The sequence below is a fragment of the Suncus etruscus genome, chromosome 13 (assembly GCF_024139225.1).
Source record: "Suncus etruscus isolate mSunEtr1 chromosome 13, mSunEtr1.pri.cur, whole genome shotgun sequence".
NCBI classification, from domain to species: Eukaryota; Metazoa; Chordata; class Mammalia; order Eulipotyphla; family Soricidae; genus Suncus; species Suncus etruscus.
Window position 1 is genome coordinate 48080743 of NC_064860.1, and position 25197 is coordinate 48105939.

General features: G+C 39.9%; 1 protein-coding gene and 1 non-coding gene across 2 annotated transcripts in view; both read left to right on the forward strand.

Moving 5' to 3' along the window:
- Positions 1 to 23553, forward strand: part of LTN1 (listerin E3 ubiquitin protein ligase 1) — a 62505-nt gene extending 38952 nt beyond the window's left edge. Inside the window, exons 18-30 of the mRNA XM_049785738.1 lie at positions 1061 to 1165; positions 4089 to 4231; positions 6785 to 6920; positions 7102 to 7246; positions 9121 to 9334; positions 10471 to 10708; positions 11532 to 11606; positions 13284 to 13470; positions 15582 to 15753; positions 17274 to 17494; positions 19666 to 19860; positions 21740 to 21907; positions 22707 to 23553. Coding sequence (XP_049641695.1) covers positions 1061 to 1165; positions 4089 to 4231; positions 6785 to 6920; positions 7102 to 7246; positions 9121 to 9334; positions 10471 to 10708; positions 11532 to 11606; positions 13284 to 13470; positions 15582 to 15753; positions 17274 to 17494; positions 19666 to 19860; positions 21740 to 21907; positions 22707 to 22769 — 2062 coding nt within the window. The 3' untranslated portion in view covers positions 22770 to 23553. The remainder of the gene's footprint in view (positions 1 to 1060; positions 1166 to 4088; positions 4232 to 6784; positions 6921 to 7101; positions 7247 to 9120; positions 9335 to 10470; positions 10709 to 11531; positions 11607 to 13283; positions 13471 to 15581; positions 15754 to 17273; positions 17495 to 19665; positions 19861 to 21739; positions 21908 to 22706) is intronic.
- On the forward strand, positions 10733 to 10839 carry LOC126026718 (U6 spliceosomal RNA). Its single transcript, XR_007501940.1, has one exon. It is a non-coding gene; the product is annotated as a U6 spliceosomal RNA (small nuclear RNA).
- Positions 23554 to 25197: the final 1644 nt, after the last annotated feature.

Genomic DNA, 25197 nt, shown 5'->3' on the forward strand with positions numbered 1-25197 from the left:
TAGAACCCAGGTTCGTCCTGGGTCATCCGCGTGCAAGGCAAATGTCCTACTGCTGTGCTATCGCTCAGGCTCCTGAACTGCTTATCTTTAAGAGATTTTTCTTTTCTTTTTTTGAGGAAGATTTGTAGGGGCAAAGGCTGGCCCAGGCTGAAGAGCTTTACTACCATTTAGACAATTAGAATTTCTTTTTTCCACAGCTTCTACCAGTCATTGGTTCTTAAGTCTTCAGTGTTTTTATATATTTGTTTTAATTGTAGGGTCTTTAATCCAGCACTTTATGCACTGTGCTGCTGAACTCTATGTAACCCTTGGCCCTTCTAGTCTGATCCCTGGGGTTATCTCTGTGTGTGTGTGTGTGTGTGTGTGTGTGTGTGTGTTTATGCACTGTGCTGCTGAGCTCTATGTAACCCTTGACCCTTCTAGTCTGATCCCTGGGGTTATCTGTGTGTGTGTGTGTGTGTGTGTGTGTGTGTGTGTGTGTGTGTGTGTGTCAATGTCAGGCTCTGTTGGAGTGAGAACTTAGTATCACTTGTGAAGGAGTTTCAGTGTGTGTGTGTGTGTGTGTGTGTGTGTGTGTGTGTGTGTGTGTGTGTGTGTATGTGTGTGAATGTCGGGCTCTGTTGGAGTGAGAACTTAGTATCACTTGTGAAGGAGTTTCAGAAGCCTAAGATCCCAGTTTTTTTGGTAAGGCAATTTTATTTTTGGTAAGGCAAATTTCTGGGGTGCAAAAATGTATGGTGAATTGCTGCTTCACAAAGTGTTGTTTTTTTTTTTTTTTTTTTTTTAATTCTGCTAAATTGTGGCCAGACAGGACAGTGTGTAGGGCACTTGCCTTGCATGTGGTTAACCCAGGTATGATCTCAGGCATCCCATATGGTCATCATGAGCACCACCAAGAATAATTTCTAAGTGCAGAGTGGGAGTAACCCCTGAGACTGCCAGGTGTAGTCCAAAAACCAAAACCAAAAATTAATTAAAATTCTGCTAGAGTAATCCAGGTAAACCAGTATTTAAAAATCTTAAATATATTTTCATGTTTGCTTCTCTCTCCCTTAATTAGGTCCATGGAAAATGGCACCCTTTGGTCTCTCATAATTGCTAAGTTGATCCTTTCTCAAAGTATTTCATCTGATGAAGTAAAACAGCATTATAAGAGAAAAGAAAGGTATTGAAAAAAATTTTTGTTTGTTTTGTTTTTAGTTTTGGTTTTGGTTTTTGCACCACACCCAATGACATTCAGTGGCTCTCCACTCAGAAATCAAATCCTAGTAAGCCTGGGGGAACATATGGGATGCTGGGATCAAACTCCAGTTGGCTGTGTGCAAGTCAAATACCCTCCTCGCTGTGCTATCTATCTGGCCTCAGATATTTTTTACTTTGTAACTTAATGCAGTTTAACTTTGGTAGCTCTCAGCTAATGAACAATATCAAATGAACTAAAATATATAGTTTAGGGCTAGTGCTATAGTACGTTGGATAGGGCATTTGCCTTGTATGCAGCTAACCTGGGTTCATTTTCCACATCCCATATAATCCCTGAGTACCACCAGGAGTAATTCCTGAGTGCAGAGCCAGGAGTAATCCCTTGAACATTACCAGGTGTGACTGAAGAAGAAAGCACAGGTTAGTAAATGGGAAAATTGACAAAAATGAGAATTAAAGATTTTAAAAAATTTAACTTATTTTTGCTTCACACATGTCTTTTCCCCATTCATAAATATTTAATACTGTTTTATTTTGCTGTGGAATGCTATACTTTTTTTTGTTTGTTTGTTTTGGTTTGGTTTTGGTTTTGGTCTTTGAGCCACACCTGGCGGCGCTCAGGAATTACTTCTGCCTTTGTGCTCAGAAATTGCTCCTGGCAGGCTCCGGGGACCACTTAGGATGCCAGGGATTGAATCTGGGTTCACTACCTGCGCCTACTGCTGTATTATCACTCTGGCTTGGAATGTTGTACTGTTTTAAACAAATAATATTTCATAAGTATCTCCTCTTTTCCCTTAAATCCTTTTGGTAGTATCTTTCTTTGTCCCCTCATTAAGACTTTTCTGTCTCTTTGCTGTCTGGAAGTAAATACAAATATTGATTTGTATATTCCTGGCCAGTAAAATTGAAAATTAAAATCTGATTTTGAAACTTTGCATTTAGAATCCTTTTTGCGCCGGGCGGTGGCGCAAGAGGTAAGGTGCCTGCCTTGCCTGCGCTAGCCTTGGACGGACCACAGTTCGATCCCCCGGGGTCCCATATGGTCCCCCAAGCCAGGAGCAACTTCTGAGCGCATAGCCAGGAGTAACCCCTGAGCATTACCGGGTGTGGCCCAAAAACCAAAAAAAAAAAAAAAAAAAAAAAAAATAGAATCCTTTTTGCTTGCAATTAAAGAAAATGATACAGTGATAATTGGTGAGGGTGCTTGCCTTGCATGTAGCTGACCCAGATTCAATCCCCAGCATTCCATATGGTCCCTTGAGCAAAGAGCCAGGAGTAGAATTTGAGCAGAATTTTTTTTTCCCCTTTTTTGGCCTTTTGGGCCACACTCAGTGGTGCTCAGGGGTTACTCCTGGCTCTGTGCTCAGAAATCACTCCTGGCAGGCTCGGGGGACCATATGGGATGCTGGGGATCAAACCTGGGTCTATCCCTGGTTGGCAACATGCAAGGTAAATGTTCTGCCACTGTGCTATTACTCCAGCCCCCTGAGCAGAATTTCTTTATATTATTTCTCTTTCTCTTTTTTCCTAGACTTTTCAGGTGCTCAGGAGTTATTCCTGGCTCTGTTCTCAGGCTTTTGGGACCTTTGGGATGCTGAGGATTGAACATGGTCAGCTGTGATCTATGCAAGTGCCCTACTCTCTGTACTTTTTCTCCGGCTCAACCTAAACTTTTATCTAGAAATATTCTAACCTTGGGGTTTATTCTTAGGGGGACTGTTTCCTTCAGTCCTGGAGGCTCTTGGCACTGCTAGAGGTATCCTGAGCCTCTGGAGAAGTCAATTAGCTGTGCATTCTTGGTCCTGGCATTAACTTCTCTGGCCCAGTTAGCCAAGTATTGCTACAAGTGACTCCAGATGGCTACAGGAGGTCCCCACCTGACTCCCTAAGTAAAATTTTTTTTTACTATTTGTTTATTTGGGTTTTGTTCCACATCTGGTGGTGTTCAGAGCTTGCTCCTAGCTTGGTGCTCAAGGTTCACTCCTATAGGAGCCTGTGGGACCATATGTCATGCTAGGAATCAAACTGGAGTTGGCCATTGCAAGACAAATATATTAATGACTATACCAACTCTTTGTCCAAGCTCCTTTTCTTCTATTTGTTTCGTGGCCACACCCGATGTTGCTCAGGGGTTATTCCTGTCTCTATGCTCAGGAATCATTCTTGCAGATGTCAGGGAACCATATAGGATCTTGGGTATATAACCCAGATTGGTCGCATGCAAGGCAAATGCCATAACTTCTGTATTATCACTCAGGCCCATCCCCCCCCTTTTTTTTTTAATCCCCAGCATCCCATATGGACCCTCGATTCTGCTAGGAGTAATTTCTGAGCACAGAGCTAGGAGTAACCCCGGAGCACAGAGCTAGAAGTAACCACTGGGTGTGGTCTCCAAAGCAGTTGACTCTTCAAAGAATAGTCATATATTCCTCACATAACTTTAAGAAATATGCATTGAAAAAGTTTGTACATGCTTATCTAAAAAATAAAAATATAAAAATAGAAGTGTGTAAAAAAAGGAAAAAAATATATGTGTTTCACCATTAAGTAGAGCAAGTATTGTCAATCTTCTTTCTTCTTTTTTTTTTTGGTTTTTGGTCCACACCTAGTGGCCCTCGGGTTACTCCTGACTCTGCTCAGAAATTGCTCCTGGCAGGCTTGAGGACCATATGGGATGCCAGGTATTGAACCAGGATCTGTCCAATGTTGGCCACATGCAAGGCAAATGCCTTACCACTGTGCTGTCACTTCGACCCCTCAATATCTTACATTTATACATCATTAGTATAGTAATGAGAACTACTGCTTCTTTGCTGTCTCTGAATCTGGAATAACTATTGAGGATAGGTTTAATTCATACTTTTTTTCTTTTCATTGAACAGTTTTTTCCCACTAACAGAAGGTAAAATGCATACCATTCAAAGTCTCTGTCCATTTTTGTCAAAGGAAGACAAGAAAGAATTCATTGCTCAGTGTATACCTGCCCTTTTGTCCTGGACGAAAGAGGATCTTTGGAGCACCAATGGTTAGTTACTTTATAGTAAGCATCTTAATGACTTAATTATGGCTTCAAATGAAAGAATTGTGTTTTAGTATCGAAAACCCCTGCCTCACACATGCATTTAATTATTGCTGATTTAATCTTGGTTTGCACTTTAACTACAGAACAAATTGACAGTCAGATGTTTCCTCAGAGACTGGCTATTGTCATTGTGGAGTATAGAAATGATAGAATACTTGAGTATTATTTAGAATCACAAATATTATGTACTATCATTTCTACCTGTAGCTTTTGACTCATTTCTTAGTTAGCTAATATATACTTAGAAGAGAGCTTTGATTTTGTCTTTTTAAAATACTTTGCATTCTATCTTTTGTTTCCTTTGCCTTTGTTGGGAGGGGTGGTTAGGGTGTACTTGTTGCAGTATCTTGGGTCCCATGTTTAGTTTGCTCTGGGTCACACTTGGTTGCCATGCTCACATTATTGCTTGCAGATCACTAGAGATTGCACTGTATTGTGGTTCTCAGGGTCACTAGTAATAATGGTCCTGACTAGCCTCGTGTCTATTTTCTTGTTTGTTTTGTTTTGGGACCACATCCAGTGACACTCAGGGGTTACTCCTGGCTATGTGCTCAGAAATCGCTCCTGACTTGGGGGACCATATGGGACTCCAGGGGATTGAACTGCAGTCTGTCCTAGGTTAGCGCATGCAAGACATCCTACTGCTTGCACCACCACTCTAGCCCCTCTCATGCCCGTTTTTAAACCTAACGTCATGCAAGCAGAGCAGATCTCTCAAGAGATCTGGTTTTGTTGTAATTCTTGTAGAGAAGGCAGACACAGTTTTCTTATGTGATCTGTTTTAGCAAAAAGATGTATTCTTTGTGCAAATGGCCAAAAAGGCGTTTTTGCTGCTTTGGGATATCAGTGGCCATTTCCAAAAATTGTCAATTGAAGTATGATTTTTTTCTTAAGGGCATAAATGAACTGGGTAATACAAAAATATGAGACAATAAACTGTTTTAAAAAATAAACAAAAGAATCTGAACATTACAGAATGGGTCATAAGACCAGAATTTTTGCAGAACAAGAATTGTAAGCTGTGGCTAGTAAGGATATATTGGTTCCAACTAGGAGAAAGGGAAAACAATTACATTTATCTTAGATTATTTGGACAGTTGTATTTGGACAGAGGGTAGATGTGCGAGGAGAAATTAAGAGTTGATCAAACAGGAAGCTGTTGGAGTAGTCTTAATGAGAGAATAAAGAAAGTTAATCTTGAAGCATTGAGAAGAGAGTGGCTTGAGACTGAGGAAGTATAGAATTGCTGAGACTTTCTCATTAGGAACTGGTAATAGAGGTAAATAAAATACCATTAGTCTTTCCAGAAAAAAATGGAATTTTTTAATTAAATCACTGTGAGCTACAGAATTAAAAAACTGTTAGTTGTTGAGCTTGATCATACAGTATTCCCACACACATCTTTTCACCATTCATTTTCCACCACTAGTTTCCCCAGTAACCTGCTGGATTTTCTCTACCCTTACTCCCAGCCTGCCTCTATGGCATACACTTTTCTTCTCTCGCTCTCTCTCTTTTTTCCTTTTAAGCACCATGGTTTGTAGACATGTTGCTGAAAGTGTCTCATGCAGATCACTTAACTTCCTTTCAACGAACAGTAGTTGTCTAAAGTGATCAGTTCCAGCTATTGTCTTCGTTGTCCCTCCTTTTTCTTAAATGCACTTCCTCCTTATCATTTGTTACCTTTGGAGGGGATATAAAATAGCCCACACAGGAGAAAGATCCCTCTGTCTTTCCTTTCTCTTCTTTGCTGCAGTGGAGATGGGTTTCTGCCCCACAGAGCTTATTGGGAATGAACAAGTAATCAAAGGCAATCAACTAGAGGACTAGTTTACAGAGTTGGAATTAACAAGAGGTGGCTGGGAGGGGAAATCTTGGGTAGTGGTGGAGGAAAGTGGATGCTCTGGTGGAAGGATGTGATGTTGGAATGTTGGATGTGCAAAACATTTTCATTGGTAGTATTGTTGAGTCATGATGCTTCAAATAAAATCTCTCTCTGTCTCTCTGTTTCTCTGTCTCTCTCTGTCTCTCTCTCTCTCTTTCTTTCTCTCTATCCCTCTCTCTCCCTCCCTCACTCACACAAAGTTCCAGCTATAGTGAATGCTTATTTGAATAAGTGAGTGAATTAGAGAACAGAATATTCTCTTTTCCATTCTTACTTAAATTTATTCTTGCTATTTTTTTGGTTAGTTTTGGTTAGAGAGGAGGGAATGCTGAATAAGATCTATTTATGCTTGGGTAATAAAAATCAGAAAACAGTATAATTGTTAAGAGTGAAGCTTTGTTTATCCACTGCTTCTGTCCTATTCCTATTTGATCCTGGGAGTGGGCATGGGTTCTGCCCCCTGATGCTTTAAAGACTCGTTTGCTGATGTTCTTCAAAGCTCTTCCCTTCTTCTTGGGCACGTCTTAAGGAAAATTGGAAATTTCTCAAACTCAGATTTTTTTAAATGAAAACAATATCATGTTTTTTAATTTTTATATTGAAATTTTTAGGAGGTTTTGGACATCTTGCTATTTTCAATTCCTGCCTGAAAACCAGAAGCATAGATGATGGAGAATTATTGAATGGCATATTAAAAATTCTAATAACTTGGAAGAAAGATCATGAGGATGTCTTTCTTTTCAGTTGGTAAGTGGTATCCTCTCCCCTGTTTTCCTCCCTGCTTGCAGTCATGAATCCAGATGATGTATTTTCATAGTCAGAGCTTTGTAGAAATAAGACCATTGAGTAAGATATGAGTAGGACTTGGACTGTTTTCTCATTGAAGGTCTATAACATTTTCTAATACTTTTTTTTGTCTTTACCATAGTAATCTCTCAGAAGTAAGTCCAGAGATACTGGGTGTAAATATAGAAATAATGCGGTTCCTTTCCCTGTTTCTGAAATACTGCTCATCTCCTTTGGCAGAAAGTGAATGGGACTTCATCATGTGCTCCATGCTGGCTTGGTTGGAGGTAAATTTTGTCATCCTGGTCCCTCTTGTATTCCTCAACATATCTGGGTGTCAGCACAATTTACAAATTATAATTCATAATCTTGTATAGTCTTTATTATATTTATTTTTCCTCCCAGATAACATGAAATGAAAATTCTCCATACCCTTCTCCAAACATGGCTCCCAAATTTTGTTCTTTAAATGATTCTTGTAATGAACTTGCAAATATTTGAGCACATTATAAAGTATATTTCTTACCAGAATAGTCAAAGAGTGGGAGTTCACTATTTGTCCCCAGATTATTCAGTCACCAGATTTATTTGGGGGGAGGGTGGGGTCACACCCAGCAGCGTTCAGGGGTTACTCCTGTCTCTATGGTCAGAAATCGCTCCTGGCAGGCTCGGGGGACCATATGGGATGCCAGGATTTGAATCACCATCCTTCTGCATGCAAGGCAAATGCCATAGCTCCATGCTATTTCTCTGGCTCAGTCACCAGATTTCTAACTGCTACGAAAACGTTCTCTTTATGAGGTCATTTAAATACATATAATATTGCAGCATATGCCTTTCAGACTTTCCCTTGTCATGGCAAGTCTTTCCATCTTTTTGATTTTAGGCAAATTGTTCTAGAAAAGTGCCATGCCCATGTTGCCAGTATAAGCTATTAAAGATTAATCAATTCGAGAGATTAATCAATTCAGGTGGCTAATAGTTGTGCCAGTATAAGCTATTAAAGATTAATCAATTCGAGAGATTAATCAATTCAGGTGGCTAATAGTTGTGGGTCTGCAACAGAAGAAGAATGGAAATAGTCTAAATCTCTGCTTTGTCAGCTTAGTTGTGGGCTTAGAGTTTTGAACTCGGCCTAATCCAGCTTCTTCTGTTTTGGGGCTACATCCCATGGTGTTCATTGGTAGTGACTCCTACCTCATATTCAGGAATCACTCCTGGAGAGGGTGATCATTTGGGAATTGAACTTGTTTTATTTTTTTTTGTTTGTTTGTGGTTTTTTTGGGCCACACCTGGAGCACTCAGGAGTTACTCCTGGCTCTGTGCCCAGAGATCACTACTGACAAGCAAGGGCTTAGGGGATCATATGGATGCTGGGGATCGAACCCAGGTTGAGCGCATGCAAGGCCAACACCCTACCTGCTGTGCTATCGCTCTGGCCCCTGGAGATCGAACTTGGATTGGCAGTAAGCAAGGAAAGTACCTTACCTGCTGTATTATTGCATTGGCCTCTAGATTCTTATTAAAAAATAAAAAACAAAAAACAGAAAAACTTAACGGGCTAGAACTGTAGCTCAGTGGTAAAACATACATTCATACATGTTTGCATGTATGAATTTCCTACTGAGCCCCAATTATGGATCTGTCAGGCGGAGCGTTGCTGAGAGTGGCACCTATTAAAAGAAACTAGAGGCCTGAAGAGAGGTGCAGAAGGCTAGCTGCCCATCTTGCTTCATGTCTTGACTTGAATCCCTAGCACCACATATTGCCTCCTGAGCACTGCGCCAGGAATAGCACCTGACTATTGCATGGTGTGGGGACAGCCCACCCTCCTTCAGCCCCCCTAAAAAAGTGTAAAATATTTTTTAATAAATCAATTCAGCGGCCAGAGAGATATCATGGAGGTAGGGCATTTGCCTTGCATGTAGAAGGACAGTGACTCAAATCCCGGCATCCTATATTGTCCCCTGAGCCTGCCAGGAGTGATTTCTGAGCTTAGAGCCAGGAGTAACCTCTGAGTGCTGCCAGGTGTGTCCCAAAAACAACAACAACAACAAAATGTGTTCAAATTGACTAAACTGAAAGGGTTTTTTTCTTTATTGTCTGGATTTGTGATGCTCTAATGCAAGTGTGCTTTTTATTTCCATTTCCATCTCTTCAGACGACAAATGAGAACCAAGCACTGTACTGTGTTCCACTTGTCCAGCTGTTTGCCTGTGTCAGCTGTGACTTGGCCTGTGAGCTCAGTGCTTTCTTTGACTCCATGACTCCAGAGACTGCTGGCAACCTTCCTGCAAATCTAATCAGTGAATGGAAAGAATTTTTTTCCCTAGGCATCCACAGTTTGCTTTTACCTCTTTTGGTGACTGTTACAGGCAAGTGAAAAGGGAGGGTATGAGGGGGGAGAAAAATAGTTAATGAAAATCACTTGTTGAAAAAACCCAAAGTAAAAACTCAAATAGTAAAAGAAACAAAGAGATGTTTCACATCAAAAATGTCTTATATGCTTCTAAAAAACCAACTTTGTGATTTAAATCACTTTGTGATTTAAATAAAGTAATTTTTTTAGTTTTTGGAACACACCCAGTGGCGCTCAGGGGTTTACTCCTGGTTCTGCACTCAGAATTTGCCCCTGGCAGGCTCTGGGGACCATATGGGATGCCAGGGATCGAACTCAGGTCAGTCCCAGGTTGGCCTCGTGCAAGGCAAACACCCTATTGCTGTGCTATCACTTCGGCTCCAAAATAAAGTAATTTTTAAAAAAAGCATCTTGGAACCGGAGAGATAACACAGCGGTAAGGCGTTTGCCTTAGACTCCGAAGGACAGTGGTTCGAATCTTGGCATCCCATATGGTCCCCCGAGCCTGCCAGGAGTGATTTCTGAACATAGAGCCAAGAGAAGTCCCTGAGCGCTGCCTGGTGTGACCCAAAAATCAAAAAAAAAAAAAAAAAAAGGATCTTAAGGGCCAGAGTGGTGGCGCAAGCTTTAGGGCGTCTGCCTTTCACGTGCTGACCTAGGACGAACCACGGTTCCATCCCCCGGTGTCCCATATGGTCCCCCAAGCCAGGATCGATTTCTGAGTGCATAGCCAGAAGTAACCCGAGTGTCACAGGATGTGGCCCAAACTCCCTCCCCCAAATAAAAGTTTTTAAATGCTTCTGCTTTACAGACAAATAAGCAATAAGCGAGGTATCTGAATATACTGTTGCAAATTCGAACAATAGAAGTTTGGATTGATTACATGATTAAGTATCTTTGAATATATGCTTTATTTATGTTAAGACCACAGAAGTTTTTAAATCTTGAGAATGTCGAGTGATCTAATTAGATTGAGATTTATGATTTAGTGAGCTAGTTATCTAAAATGTATGATTTATTCTGCTAGTTAGAACCTCTCTAAAAGCTCAAGTTTTTATTTCCTTTTTGTCTGTAAACCAGTCAAGTTGTTTTTGTTTTTGTTTTTTCATTTTGTTTAGTATTACATATGTTTTCTTGCCCTTTTTTCCGTAGGAGAAAACAAAGACACATCTGAAACGGCCTTTTCGAATGCAGTATTGAAGCCCATGTGTGAAACTTTAACCTACATCCCCAAGGATCAACTGTTGAATCACAAACTCCCTGCCAGATTGGTTGCTGGCCAAGGACCAAACCTACCAGAAAATCTCCAGACTCTGTTAAATACTTTAGCCCCATTACTCCTCTCCAGAGCTCGGCCTGTGCAAATTGCTGCTTACCACATGCTCTACAAGTAAGACACTACACACTACAATGTGTGCTCGCTTTGGCAGCACATATACTAAAATTGGAACGATACAGATAAGATTAGCATGGCCCCTGTGCAAGGATGACATGCAAATTCGTGAAGCGTTCCATATTAAAAAAAAAAAAAGAATTCTCAATGTTCTAGAATGATCATCAGACACACACATTTATTTATTTATGGAAACTTGATAGTGAATAGAAGTTTACAGTAGAATTCATCTTTACTGTTCGTGCTAGTCTTTAAGATACACTCACACAAAATCAGTTTGGACGTGTATTACTATAACAGGATGCCAAATTTGTGGGGGTTTTTCTTCCTTCATGGGAACCTTAGATGGGAGGAATTGATCTCTTCAATGTCTGCCTGGTTCTGGGACTAATTTGAGGACCTGGTGTTTGCCCTGGGGCTCTCCTAATCTACTGCACCAGCTTCTGAGCCCCTCCTCATAAGGATCCCTAACAGAATAACTCTCAGGATTGCCTCAGTGGATGCAGGTCATACTGGGATTGCTGGGGTTCAAATTCATGTTCATATACTTGTCCCCCCACTTAAAAATAAAAAAATCTGTTAGGTCAACATTCTTAATAAATAGCTTTGACAGTAAGGGAGTAGTGACCATTAATGGTTTCCAAAACACACAACAGCAACAAAAACTCCACTTAAAACTGGGCTCAACACAATGTCCTCATTTGCAATTTGTGTTTCGCCACATCTGGGTGTGAGCCAGCATGTCACCAAACAAATAGGGGTCTTTCTGCTCGTAGGTGTGACTACATAACTTAAAATAAAATAATGGTCTGATTTGCAGATTAATGCCTGAATTGCCACAGTATGATCAGGATAATTTAAAGTCATATGGAGATGAAGAAGAAGAACCAGCCCTGTAAGTTATTTAAACTTTTTGCTTCATTAAATTCTCACAGTTCATTTCACTTTGTTTTTGTTTTTGTTTATGGGCCACACCCGGCGATGCTCAGGGGTTACTCCTGGCTGTCTGCTCAGAAATAGCTCCTGGCAGGCATGGGGGACCATATGGGACACCAGGATTCGAACCAACCACCTTTGGTCCTGGATCGGCTGCTTGCAAGGCAAATGCCGCTGTGCTATCTCTCCAGGCCCATTTTTAAACTTAAGTATATTTAAAAATATATTGTGCCTGTCATAAAGCTAGGCTGGTGGGCTGAGAGTGACATTGAGGACATTGGTTGAGGGGAGTGAACACTGTGAAGGGATTGGTGTTGGAACATTGTATGCTTGAAACTCAATCAGGATAACTTTGTGACTTTGTAATTCACAGTGATTCCATTAAAAAAATATTTCAAAGGTTCAGAGTGTTAGTACAATCAGTAGGGCTTTGCCTGGCATATGGCTGCCCTGGGTTCAATCCTCAGCTTCCCAAATGATTTCCTGAGTTTAGAGCCAGAAGTAATTTCTGAACATCACTGTGTGTGGCCCCAAACAACAAAAATTGTTATTTATTTATTTTTGTTTTGGGGTTACACACCTGGCAGTGCTCAGGGGTTATTTCTGGCTCTCTGCTCAGAAATTGCTCCTGGCAGTCTTGGGGACCACATGGGATGCTGGGAATCAAATCCAGGTCCATCTCAGGGAGGCCTTGTGCAAGGCAAATGCCCTACTGCTGTGCAACAGCTCCAGCCTCGTTATAAAAAAATTTAATAGTAATAAAATGACAGTAGTAACTAACATTCAGAAATAATTTATAGTTAGTATGTATTTTGTTTGTTTGATTTTTGAACCCTGGACACCACTGTGTCTAGGGTGATGCCAGGAATCAAACTCAGGATGACTGTGAGCATGGCAGGTACACTACCTGCTGTATTATTGCTTCAGTCTCTGTTTTATTTACTAAACAGCATTTTGCTATATAGCAAAATTATTTATTTTTGCAAAAATGTGGCATATGACCATTATATGAAACTTTTCTTTAAAAAAAAATACTGTGCTGGGGCTGGAGTGATTTATTTGCCTTCCACATGGCTGACTTGGGTTTGATCCCAGCATCCCATTTGGTCCCCTGAGCCTTCCAGGAGTGATTCCTGAATGCAGAGACAGAAGTAACTCCTGAGCACCACTGGGTGTGATCTAAACCCCTCAAATAATAATTGTACTGATATTATTGTGGGGTGCAATGACAATATGGTGAAAAAGTGGGTATACTCTAATACTTACATATAAAACATAGTATGATTTCTTATTCTATGATCACCATTCCATGAAATAGAAGTAAAAGTGGACTCTGAGCTTTGAGGCTTTCTTGCAAAGGCTTAAGTCCTGCTGTCAATGTGCTGAGGAATGCTTTTGTTTTTAATTCTTTTATTTATTTATTTTTGGTTTTTGGGCCAAAACCGGTGGCATTCAGGGGTTTCTCCTGGCTCTTCACTCAGAAATGCTCCTGGTAGACTCGGGGGACAATATCGGATGCCGGGAATCAAACCTGGGTTTGTCTCAGTTTGGCCCTGTGCAAATGCCCTACCGCTGTGCTATTTCTCTGAGGAATGATTTTTGAAAAAACAACTGCAGTTCTGATGTTTGTTTGTAGGTCTCCACCAGCCGTGCTGATGTCTCTTCTTAGCACTCAAGAGGACTTACTAGAAAATGTGTTGGGATGTGTTCCTGTTGGACAGATTGTTAATATCAAACCGCTGAGCGAAGACTTCTGTTATGTCCTGGGATACCTCCTCACTTGGAAATTAATACTCACTTTCTTCAAAGCTGCTTCTTCCCAGGTAAACACATGACGACTTTTGGCACTATTGTGCTACATGTGCTTCTCTTGCTGCTCTAAACCTCTTCCTTCTCTTTTTAAGAAGAGAGAACAGATGGGGCCAGAGAGAAAGTATGGACGTAAGGTGTTTGCCTTGCATGCAGAAGGATGGTGGTTTGAATCCCAGCATCCCATATGGTCCCCTGAACCTGCCAGGAGCGATTTCTGAGCGTAGAGCCAGCAGTCACCCCTGAGCTCTGCTGGGTGTAACCCACCCCCAACCCCCCACCCCACCCCCCCAAAAAAAGAAGAGAGAACAGAAGAGCAGAACAAGGACATAAAGCTTTTGCCTTTCATGATGTTCGAATCTCTGGCATAACATATGGTCCCCCAAGCACCACCAGAAATCACTTCTGAGCATAAAGCCAGGAATAGACTCTCAGACTCACTGAGTATGGCTTCCAACCCCATCCCACTGCCCAATTTTTTTTACGTTTAAGGGTGGAAAGTGTCTTGCATTTCAATCCATTTAACTTGAGACATTACTGATTTTCAGACCCTGCTTTTCACTTTCTCACTTATTTTACTTTGTCTTTCTCTCTCTGTGTCTGTCTCTGTCTCTATCTCTCTGTCTCTCTCTCTCTCACACACACACACACAAACACACACACATACACACACAGTTTTTGCAAAGATTGTCCTGGGAATGTACCTGCATTCTTTTTTTTTTTTCTCCTGCATTCATTTATTTTTCTCTAGTCCTTATAGCAGGAAACAAAATGTATCTAATTGAATATTGTATTACCAAGGTAGTAATTTCAAAAGAATTGAATTTTACTATTTTTTCCTTTGATCAACTTCTGACTATTCATTGGAAATTGACCTTAAGATCATTATTTAGATGGAGATCAATGAAATATCATTGCATATAACTGTTACCTCTAAGTGAAAAAAAAAAATCTATTATTTTGCCCAGATTATTCTAGCAGCCACTAGATGTCTCTGTTGTCTGACATTTGGGGAGAAAGACTTTATTGCCTAGGAGGCTGGGAGGCTGGGAAATGTACATTTGCTTTGGTTTTCTTTTCATTTTTGGTGGATGCCCATTTAAGAAAGTTAGCCACAACAATGGAATGTGACTTCTTTGATATTTCAATACAAAGATAAATAACTTGGTATTAGTTTCCGGTGTGATTTTCCAGATGATTAAAATTCTTTTTTACTTCTTTCATATTTTACTTTTTTTTCTTGTCTTTTTTTCTTTTTAAATCCTTGATGCCAGGGGATCGAACCATGGTCCGTCCTAGGTCAGACGTGTGTAAGGCAAAAATGCCCTACTGCTGCGCCACAGCTCCGGCTCATGTACATGAATTTTTAAATTTAGTGTACAACTGCCTAATTTGTAAAACAGCTGTGAGAAGATCTGAAAGCATTTTCTGGGACTACTTGAGTCTGTTCTCCATTCAAAGGGAAACTGGAGTACTTGATGGAGGAAGGGCCAGCCAGAAAATGGTGTTAGTAGACCAGAGAGACCATTGGCATCTCTGTTGAATGGGACCCAAATACCCAAAAGAAAGAAAAACAAAATTGTATTAGTCTTAGGCAGGATTTGGGGAAACTATTGTATGGAAGGAATGTGTGATGTAGAAGGAAAGACTTGGGAGAGAGTGAATGACTCATTGTATAAAATGGTGAATAGGTTTTATGGCTTAGAGAGATACTTACTAATAGAGGACACTTTGAGAAAGTTGTTAGAAGCATATATCCAAATGAGAGCACAGTGAAAACTGCTAGTTAGGAGGAAAGGTTCCATCGAATTACACATTTGCAAATTAAGAACGTGGCATATATTATGTAAACCACTTCCTTGTAATCTTGTTTTCTGTTCTTTTACCACTCCCAGTGTCAGTGGGATTACCCTTGACTGCACTCAGGAGTCATTCCTGGTGGTGCTGGGAAACTGTATGAGATGCTGGGGATCGAACCTTGTGGTTTCAGACTACATTCAAGACAGATGCTCTACTTGCAATGCTATTGCTCCAGCCCAAATCAATGCATTTTAATGGTGTCCTTTTACAATCTGTTATGCTAATGATGTTTAATTCAGTTTGACAATTCTGTGCTCTCCACCAGCTTCGGGCCCTGTATTCAATGTACCTTCGGAAAACAAAGAGTTTGAATAAATTGCTTTATCACCTCTTCAGACTTATGCCGGAAAATCCAACCTACACAGAGACAGCCGTTGAGCCCTCAAACAAAGACCCGAAGACCTTCTTTACCGAAGACCTCCATCTGAGTATTAGAGGTTAGTAAGAAGTATGTTAGTGGCTCTCAGTTCAGTGTATGCTTATCAGCTTTAATTACCCCAGAGGTGCAGACAGTAGCTCCTTGTGTGGGTTCTGGTTGGATGAATGTTAAGTGTCAGTCTTTACACAGTTTTCCATATGGGACATTTGACTAGATCCTGTGGCTAAAACTGCACTGAATTTCAGTTTTTGTATTTGAGTCTCTTGAGACTTACCTCATTAAGAAAAACCATTAGCTCAAACTACTATAGTCATATGACTGTTTTACAGTTACCCTGGGAGAAACAGACTAGTGAAATTGATTCCTTTCATTTGGGAGCTTATAAGTCTTAAGGAGGATATCCCCCAAATAGGAATTTTCTTGTTTCTACAGAGATCTGCAGTTGATACTGTATCTTGTATATATTGAGGTGTAGATTCTGAGATTTAAATGTATCCCCTGAGCTGTAAGGAAAGTAAAAGGAGGCCAATTTCCTTTTTTGTGTTTTATAGAAATAATAGTTTTGTTTTGTTGTTTTTTTTTTTTTTTTTTGGTTTTGGGGCCACAACCGGTGCCACTCAGGGGTTACTCCTAGCTCTGAGCTCAGAAATTGCTCCTGACAGGCTCGGGGGACCATATGGGATGCCAGGGATTGAACCCAGGTCCGCCCCAGGTTAAGTAACTGCATGGAAGTCAAATGCCCTACCGCTGTGCTATCATTCCAGCCCCTATAGAAAAATATATTTTGGGGGGCCACATCCAGCAGTGTTCATGGATTGGTTGCTCTTGGCTTGGTGCTCAGAAATCACTCCTGGCAGCTTGGGGGACCATATAGATGCCAGAAATCGAACACCCTACCACTGTGCTATCTATCTCTTCTGCCCCCCAATCTTTTGTTTTTATATGTTCTTTATTTGCATTATTTTACTTTACATGCAATATTGTTTTCTAGGCCTATTTTTCAGCTCATAGAAGTCATCATTTTGCTTCCTATCCCTTTTTGTTATTGCTGTTGTGTAGCAGTCACATCTGGTAGTGATGGCGGGGAGCACTCAGTGCTGGTGGGGATTCAACTCAGCCTCACACATACAAGGCATGTTCTCAACCCCTTAAGGTGCCTACCTCTTGAGCCACATTCCATGGCCCTTCTTTTTAGGTTTATTTGTTCAAGGGCCATACCCAGCAATGTTCAGGGCTTACTTCTAGCTCTGTACTCAATAATCACTCCTGGTGATGCTCAGGAGACCAGAAGGGATGCTGGGGATTGATTCTGGCTTGGGCTACATGCTAACCAAGTGCCTTATCCAATGTCCTCTCTATCTCACTAGTTTCTCATTTTGCCTTTTGAATGGTTCATTTTTTTATGTATGGGACAATGTAAATATTCAGAGTTCTGATTTCTCTGGTATAGTTTCTTCTATGAATTCTATCACTAGTGTTGACTAATGAATAAAATCACTTTTTAAGGAAAATACTAAGATTACTCTTATTCTCCATAAGTAAAGCATGTTACTAACTATGAATTTGCTTTTTCCTCAGAAACAGCAACACTACCATACCATATTCCGCACTTGGCATGTTCAGTCTATCATATGACATTAAAGGACTTGCCTGCCATGGTCAGGTTGTGGTGGAATAGTAGTGAGAAGCGCGTTTTCAATATTGTAGACAGATTTACCAGCAAATATGTCAGCAATGTTCTTTCTTTTCAAGAAATATCTTCTGTACAAACAAGCACTCAACTGTTTAATGGCATGACGGTTAGTATTGTTTTGAAATTTTTTTCCTGGACAAGTTACTTGAATATTGGTTACACCTGTCCCATTTGTTAGCAGTGTCATCACAATTGTAGCTCATAAATTATTTATTAAATTAATTATCTAATGAATTTATTGGGGTGTGGGGTGCACACCTGACAGTGGTCAGGAGTTACTCTTGACTCTGTGTTTAAGAGTTGGGGGCTGGAGAGAGAGCACAGCAGTAGGGTGTTTGCTTTAGACGCAGAAGGACGGTGGTTCAAATCCCGGCATCCCATATGGTACCCCAAGCCTGCCAAAAGCGATTTCTGAACACAGAGCCAGGAGTAACTCCTGAGTACTGCTGGGTGTGACCCCCCCCCAAAAAAAATTGCTCCTAAAGGGAGCCATATGGTGCTGGAAACCAAATCTGGTCATCTGCACACCAGACAAGCACTGTAACCCCAATGCTATTTCTCCAATTCAGAGTTATCTTGGTTTCTGACTCTGGTTATCAGATCTTGGGATTTATTTGTAGATTGAAACAATAATATAATTTTTTGACCCCATCGAATTATTTTCAAATATTCATTGATCTACTCAAACTATTTATTACAATGCCAGGTACCATGTACCAGTTACCTGCGAAATGGATAATAGGGGCAGATTTCTGCACTCTATTACAGGGTTGTTGGTTTCTTTTTGGGTTTTTTTTTTTTTGGAAGTAAAAATAGGCTTTTATATGGAAATTCTGAGGAAAGGAAAGGTGAGGACAAGAAAGAGAGAAGAATTGAGCTTAAGAGAGTATGGGCTTCTCCAATACAACCTTAGTGTGAAAGTAGGGAAGAGCATATCTCAAGAGGTATAGTCAGGCACTATGTTCATGGACTCAGGGAGTACATGTATGCCTTAACATGTAATCTTAACCAAAAATTAAGGGAGGACCTGAGAGACAGTACAGTGAGTAAGGCACTTGCCTTGCCTGCATTCCATGCTGGTTTGGTTTCTGCCTAACCCATGTGTTCCCCTAAGCACCACCAGAAATGATTCCTGAGTGCAAAGGCAGGAATAACCCCTAAGCAATTTCTGGGTATGGCTACTACCCCCCCAAAAAAAAATAAAGGAAAGGGACCTTGTATTTGCTTTTTGGTTTGCAGTGAAGAACAGCACAGAGGGAAGAGAACTCTGCACTAGAAAATGTTCACCTGGCTCAGTGGGTCAGTCAGATGTTACAGAGGATGACTTTGAAGTGGGTCAAAGGAGGGAAAGCTTGTATAGAGTAACAGTATGATAAATGTGAAACGCCATGAGATGGAATGTAATTTTTGTGATTCACCTAGAAACAGTAAGTCACCCAGTCATCATATAGAGTAATGTTCCTAAAGGTGAACAGAGAACAGCATGGATTTGGTGATGAATTGGGGTGCTAAAGAGAAAAGATCTTCAAAAAATTATTATTATTGGGGCCGGAGAGATAGCATGGAAGTAGGGTGTTTGCCTTGCATGCAGAAGGTTTGAATTCTGGTATCCCATATGGTCCCCCAAGCCTGCCAGGAGCGATTTCTGAGATAGAGCTGGGAGGAACCTTTGAGTGCTGCTAGGTATGACCCAAAAATAAATAAATATAAAATATTGATTGTCCCAGATGACTATAAAATATATGGCACTTACAGGTATTTAGTAGATAGGTCATGTCTCAAATAAATCATTCTCAGCCGGAAATATAGCATGGAGGTAAGGCATTTGCCTTGCATGCAGAAGGACGGTGGTTCAAATCCAGGCATCCCATATCATTCCCCGAGTCAGCCAGGCAAGATTTCTGAGCATAGAGTCAGAAGTAACCCCTGAGTGCTGCCGAGTGTGACCCAAAAAAACCAAAAAAAAATTTTTTTTTCTCTTCCTCAGCAATGTCTTTGAATGAAGACTTTGTCTGCTAATGGTTAAGCTATGAAGATTCATTTTTGTTTGTTTTTTCTTTGTTTTGGGACCACACCCAGATTATTCCTGGCTCTGAGCTCAAAGATAACTTTTGGCAGGCTCTGGGGACCATATGGGATACCAGGGATCGAACCTGGGTGGGCTGTACCCTACCCGCTGAGCTGTTACTGTTCTGGCCCTTGTGAAAAATTCTCTTTGCACGAAAGATAAGGGAGATAGTAAGTTTAAATAACGTGTGGCCTTTCTGTGTGTTGCAGGTGAAGGCTCGAGCCACTACTCGAGAAGTAATGGCCACTTACTCCATTGAGGATATAGTCATCGAACTTATAATCCAGTTGCCATCAAATTACCCGCTGGGTTCCATCACTGTGGAGAGTGGGAAGAGAGTCGGGGTGGCCGTGCAGCAGTGGCGAAACTGGATGCTGCAGCTGAGCACATACCTCACCCACCAGGTGCATGTCTGTGCACACACTTGGCTTTCCACGAGGGGCAGAGCTCATGACTCTGTGCTCATGTGCTCTGCTCATGGCACATGTCTGCCATCTGCCTCAAGGAAAGAGAAGTAGTCTGTTTCCTCTAATGAACAAGCCTAAAGGACTCGAATCTGCTAGAGCTGTTTCATTTATTTGGTCTTTGGGCCATATATCATATTCCAGTGGGTTATTTCTGGCTCTGCACTCAGGAATCACTCCTGGCAGGGCTTGGAAGATCATATGGGATGCTGAGGATTGCATGCAAGGCAAAGCATCCTACCTGCTGTACTATTGTACTATTGCTCTGGTCTAGTCCTACACAACAATTACCTTTGTTTTTTGTTTGTTTTTGTTTTTTTTGGGTCACACCTGGCGGCACTCGGTTACTCTTGGCTCTGCACTCTGAAGTTGCTCCTGGCAGGCTTGGGGGACCATATGGGATGTCTGGATTCGAACCAGGGTCCATCCTGTGTTGGCCACGTGCAAGGCAAACGCCTCACTGCTGTGCTATCACTCTGGCCCAATAATTGCTTTTCAGGATAAATGATTCTAACTTCATTTGCATTCATTGGAGATTTTACAGAACCATGGTATTGGCCCAGAGATATCCCTCAGTGGATAGGACTTAACCTTGCATGTGTAAAGCTCTGGCTTAAATCCCACTATGGCAAAATAACAACAACAACAACAACAACAACAACAACAACAACAATAATAATAATAATAATAATAATAATAATATGGTGTTAAGGAAATTGTGAGAGGCAATCTTTTTTTTTTTTTTTGGTTTTTGGGCCACACCCGGTAACGCTCAGGGGTTACTCCTGGCTATGTGCTCAGAAGTTGCTCCTGGCTTGGGGGACCATATGGGACACCGGGGGATCGAACTGCGGTCCGTCCAAGGCTAGCGCAGGCAAGGCAGGCACCTTACCTTTAGCGCCACCGCCCGGCCCATGAGAGGCAATCTTTTTGTATGGTAATGAATATACTTTTTGTTTTCTTTTGGGGCTACATGTGGCAGTATTCAGGAGTTACTCCTGGCTCTGTACTCGGGTCATTCCTGGTGGTACTTAGGGGACCATATCGAGTCCTGGGATTAAACCCTGGTCGGCTGTGTGCAAGGCAAATGTCCTACCTGCTATACTATCATTCCAGCCTTTTCTCAATTACTTTCATATTGCAGCTTTTCTCTGGTTAGAGAAATATCAGAACTTAAGAGATCCTTGAGTTTTAGACATACTATTGAACTTCTTTAGTTTTTGATTTGCATGTTACGATGCATCTCAAAGCATTCTTCAGCATAGAAAATAATGGCAATGATGATGATGATGGTTTTGGGGTCACACCCAGTGCTGCTCCTGACTCTGCTCAGGGATCACTCATGGTGGTGCTTGGGGGACTGTATGTGGTTCAGGGGATCAGACTTAATTTGTCCATGTGCAAGGCAAGTGTTCTACACACTGTACTCTCTGTCCAGCCCAGAAAACTTATTTTTAAACATTTACTGATAGTGTAGTGATAAAACAAAGTAGTGGAGATGAAGTAACCTGCTTGAATCATTTTTAGTCAGGAAGTTACGAGAACTGGTGTAAATAACTTACTTATTAAAAGCCCATTAAACCACAAGCTGAGACTATAAAACATGACACATTGTTGCTGAATTTTTGAGAGATCTGTCCTTAAAGATGAAAGATGGTATGACTTTGAAGGTCACTTTAAAAACCAACTATGATGCAACTTTAAGATAAGTGGATACAGCCAGTACTGGTGATTTTACATACACAGACACACACTGAATATAGCCAGCATTGGTGGTTTTACACATATACTCTTAACTCTTTTTCTTCTTTGTTAACAGAATGGAAGTATTATGGAAGGCTTAGCATTATGGAAAAATAATGTGGACAAACGTTTTGAGGGTGTTGAAGACTGTATGATTTGTTTCTCAGTCATTCATGGTTTTAACTATTCCCTTCCCAAAAAAGCGTGTAGAACATGCAAGAAAAAGTTTCATTCTGCATGCTTGGTAAGACTAAATTAACTTATTTATATAATATTTTATGTATATGTATATGTATGCCTTACATCTGAATTCCAAAAAAAAAATAATAATAATACTGAATGTTAAACTCTTCATTCTAATGGGAGGAATTTAGCATTTTTACATCTAAATCAAAATTTTTTACTTTTAAATAGTGATTTAACTGAAGATTGGATTCATTCAAGGCACATTAATGGATGATGTTTCTAATATACTTAGCACTCAAAAAAATTCATGGCCTTGTAGTATCTAGGCCCCAAAGAAGAGTTCAAAAGAATGGAATCTGGGGCCACCTCTCATCAGAGGCTTTTACTCTTATTTTCAAAGTCAAAATAGGCTTTATGGAAGGCCATGAGGAAGGGGAGGAAGATAGGGAGGAAGTCACATGCTTACAAGAGAGCGTGGGCTTCTCTGAAGTTGGAGCAAGCTCCAGTATACAACCTTGCATGAAAGTCGGAAAGTATACATCTCAGGAGGGGACATGTAGGTACCATGTTTATGAGGTCATAGAGCACATGTGCTGTGCTTTCTTAAACACAGAAAGAGAAAGTTATATACAGCTGCTTTCCAGGGAGTTGTACATATCTTGCTGCTCTGAGCTTGAGCCTCACTCATGACTTTGGAAGCGATACTTGGGTCTATATTGATATATATTGATATATTGATATAGGAGGTGAATGGAGGAAGCAAAATTTGCCAGTTTTCACTTTTTGTATACCATTTAAATTGCCTTAAGTATATGTGGTTTGTTTTTTTTAAACTTCAAAATCTTTTCCTTTTACAGTACAAATGGTTTACATCCAGCAACAAATCCACTTGTCCACTCTGTCGTGAGACCTTTTTCTGAGATTTATTTTTTTCTTCCCTGATTGAAACTGATGCCTGAAGTAAACCAACGAAAGCCGGGCGTTTGGATCCAGCTTACCATGTTGATTTGAGGAGGTCAATGAGCATTACTTTGAAATAGGACCTTCTCTGGAAAATTATTTTGGTTGACGTGAAACAATTCCAAAACCAGGTTTGCTTCTCTTTAGATTGCTTTGTAAATGTTTGGAATCTTTTCCTTTTACATAAGAAGAATACATATTTGAAAGAAAATATTTATATTAATAGTCTCTATATATTTAAAAATAAATATGGGAGAAAGCTAAATTACAGAATTGGAATTTGTGTAAAATTACTGTACATCTATATCATACTAAAGCAGTCTGTTGATGTGTGCTCTAGGTGAGGCATATAAATGGACAGACTTGATTTACACAGACATATAGATCCGAAATCTTCCTGTCAGGCAACATTAATATCCTGGTATTTGTAGATTATTTTCATGATAAAAATTACACTAAGCTTACCTACAACTGTTTTGAAGTATATTATGTAGTCCTATATAGAGTATAATTCAAACTTTAATGTGCCTCCCACATCAAAGGTCATGAAATTCAGAAAGTTCAATTTATGATCCTGAACTTTCGCTGTGGAGAATTTCCATGTATTAATGAAATTCAATTCATACTTGACTATGTGTGTGTCTCTAGAAGATAAAACTTCGAGAGAACTAGGATTTAGATGATTTTGTTCATGAAGCAGAGTGGTTCTTACTTCTCTGTTTAGAGGAAGAAAGAATATCTCAACTCAATTTTGGTGAAAAAAACAACAGACGAAATTTAAATGTTGTAGAAGGATTTCAATTTTGTAAGCAGACTTTGTTATCCTTACTGGCCAAAGTTACACTATATTAGAAGTTATGGCATAGCAAAATTTTTTAAACTTTCTGAAATTAAGAATTTTAGTACTACGTAAAATTCAATGTAACAGGCTCCTTTGAAATAGGTCAAAATTTGCCTCCTGGGGCCGGGTAGGTGGCGCTGGAGGTAAGGTGTCTGCCTTGCAAGCGCTAGCCAAGGAAGGACCGCGGTTCGATCCCCCGGCGTCCCATATGGTCCCCCCAAGCCAGGGGCGATTTCTGAGCACATAGCCAGGAGTAACCCCTGAGCATCAAAGGGGTGTGGCCCAAAAACCAAAAAAAAAAAAATTTGCCTCCTGCCATAGTTACACTTAAAATTTGTGCTCCAAATATATAAGGATCGAAATTTAAATTGGGAATGATTTTATTGCTTTCTTCCATTACATTAAAGATTGGCCTAACTAATACCAAGGTTACTTGATATATTGTCTAATCATTTTTGTTGCAAATGTTTAATTGGCAAAAAGGAAATCATTAAATAAAATTACTGCTTACCATCAACTCGGTAAAGTGACTATTATTGAAATAGTATGAATGTGGCCAGAATATCATAGTTGAGAATGAAGTGTGACTTACAGATTCATGAGTTGTATTTATAAATGTGTTCTCCTACCCAGTTTTATCTGTCTGCAAAATTTTCTCTTCAGTGTTACTATTTTATAACTTGGAGGCTCTAGGAGTCAATAAATGAAGTACAAATAGCAAAAATTTCTTTTTAACTCACCTTCCTGTGACATAGTCATCCAAAGAATCATGTTACGCTGAAAGTTAAACATTTCTCCTTTCAAAATGGCTTTATAATGACTTTGTTTATAAATTTTCCAGTATTTTTACTTCTTGGTTTCCGACCCAAATCCTAACTAAAAGAAAATAGGAGTAACAGCATTGTTTTCCACATTACTAATAGGGTGAGAGATTTTTGATAAAATACTGACATTAAGTGGAATCCTTATTCCTTATTTACGACTCAACACATATCTTGGAAAATTGTAGATATTAATATAAAACTTGTTACTGTTTATGTGCTAAAGAAAAAGCTTTCCAAAATAAGACTAAATTCAATATACTGTATTAATTACAATTTTATTTATGTAGCTTGGACAACCCTAGATACTGTCCCCTAAAATTTTACCATAGGACATTTCAAATTGCATGAGATATGGAGCTCATTAACCAAATTATTTAGAATCCTAATGTAAATAAATTACAGTTTAGAATGTACCTTATTTCATGCACTAGTGTATGTATATAAGTTTCTGCAGCTTAAATAACTAATGTTATTACTTGAGAATATTTGTGATGTGGTTTATTTATTTGATTGTAAACCACATGTGCCCATTAAAATTCTTTTTAATTACAAAATATTTAAAATATACAAAATAATAGTAATAATATAAATTCCCTTGTATTCCTCACAAACTATTTTGCCATATTTGCTTCTGATTTTTCAATAAAATGTTACTCTTTTATACTCCACGATGCATCTCCTCTTTCCATCCCTCGAGTTCACGTTCTGTTCTATTCAGTAGCT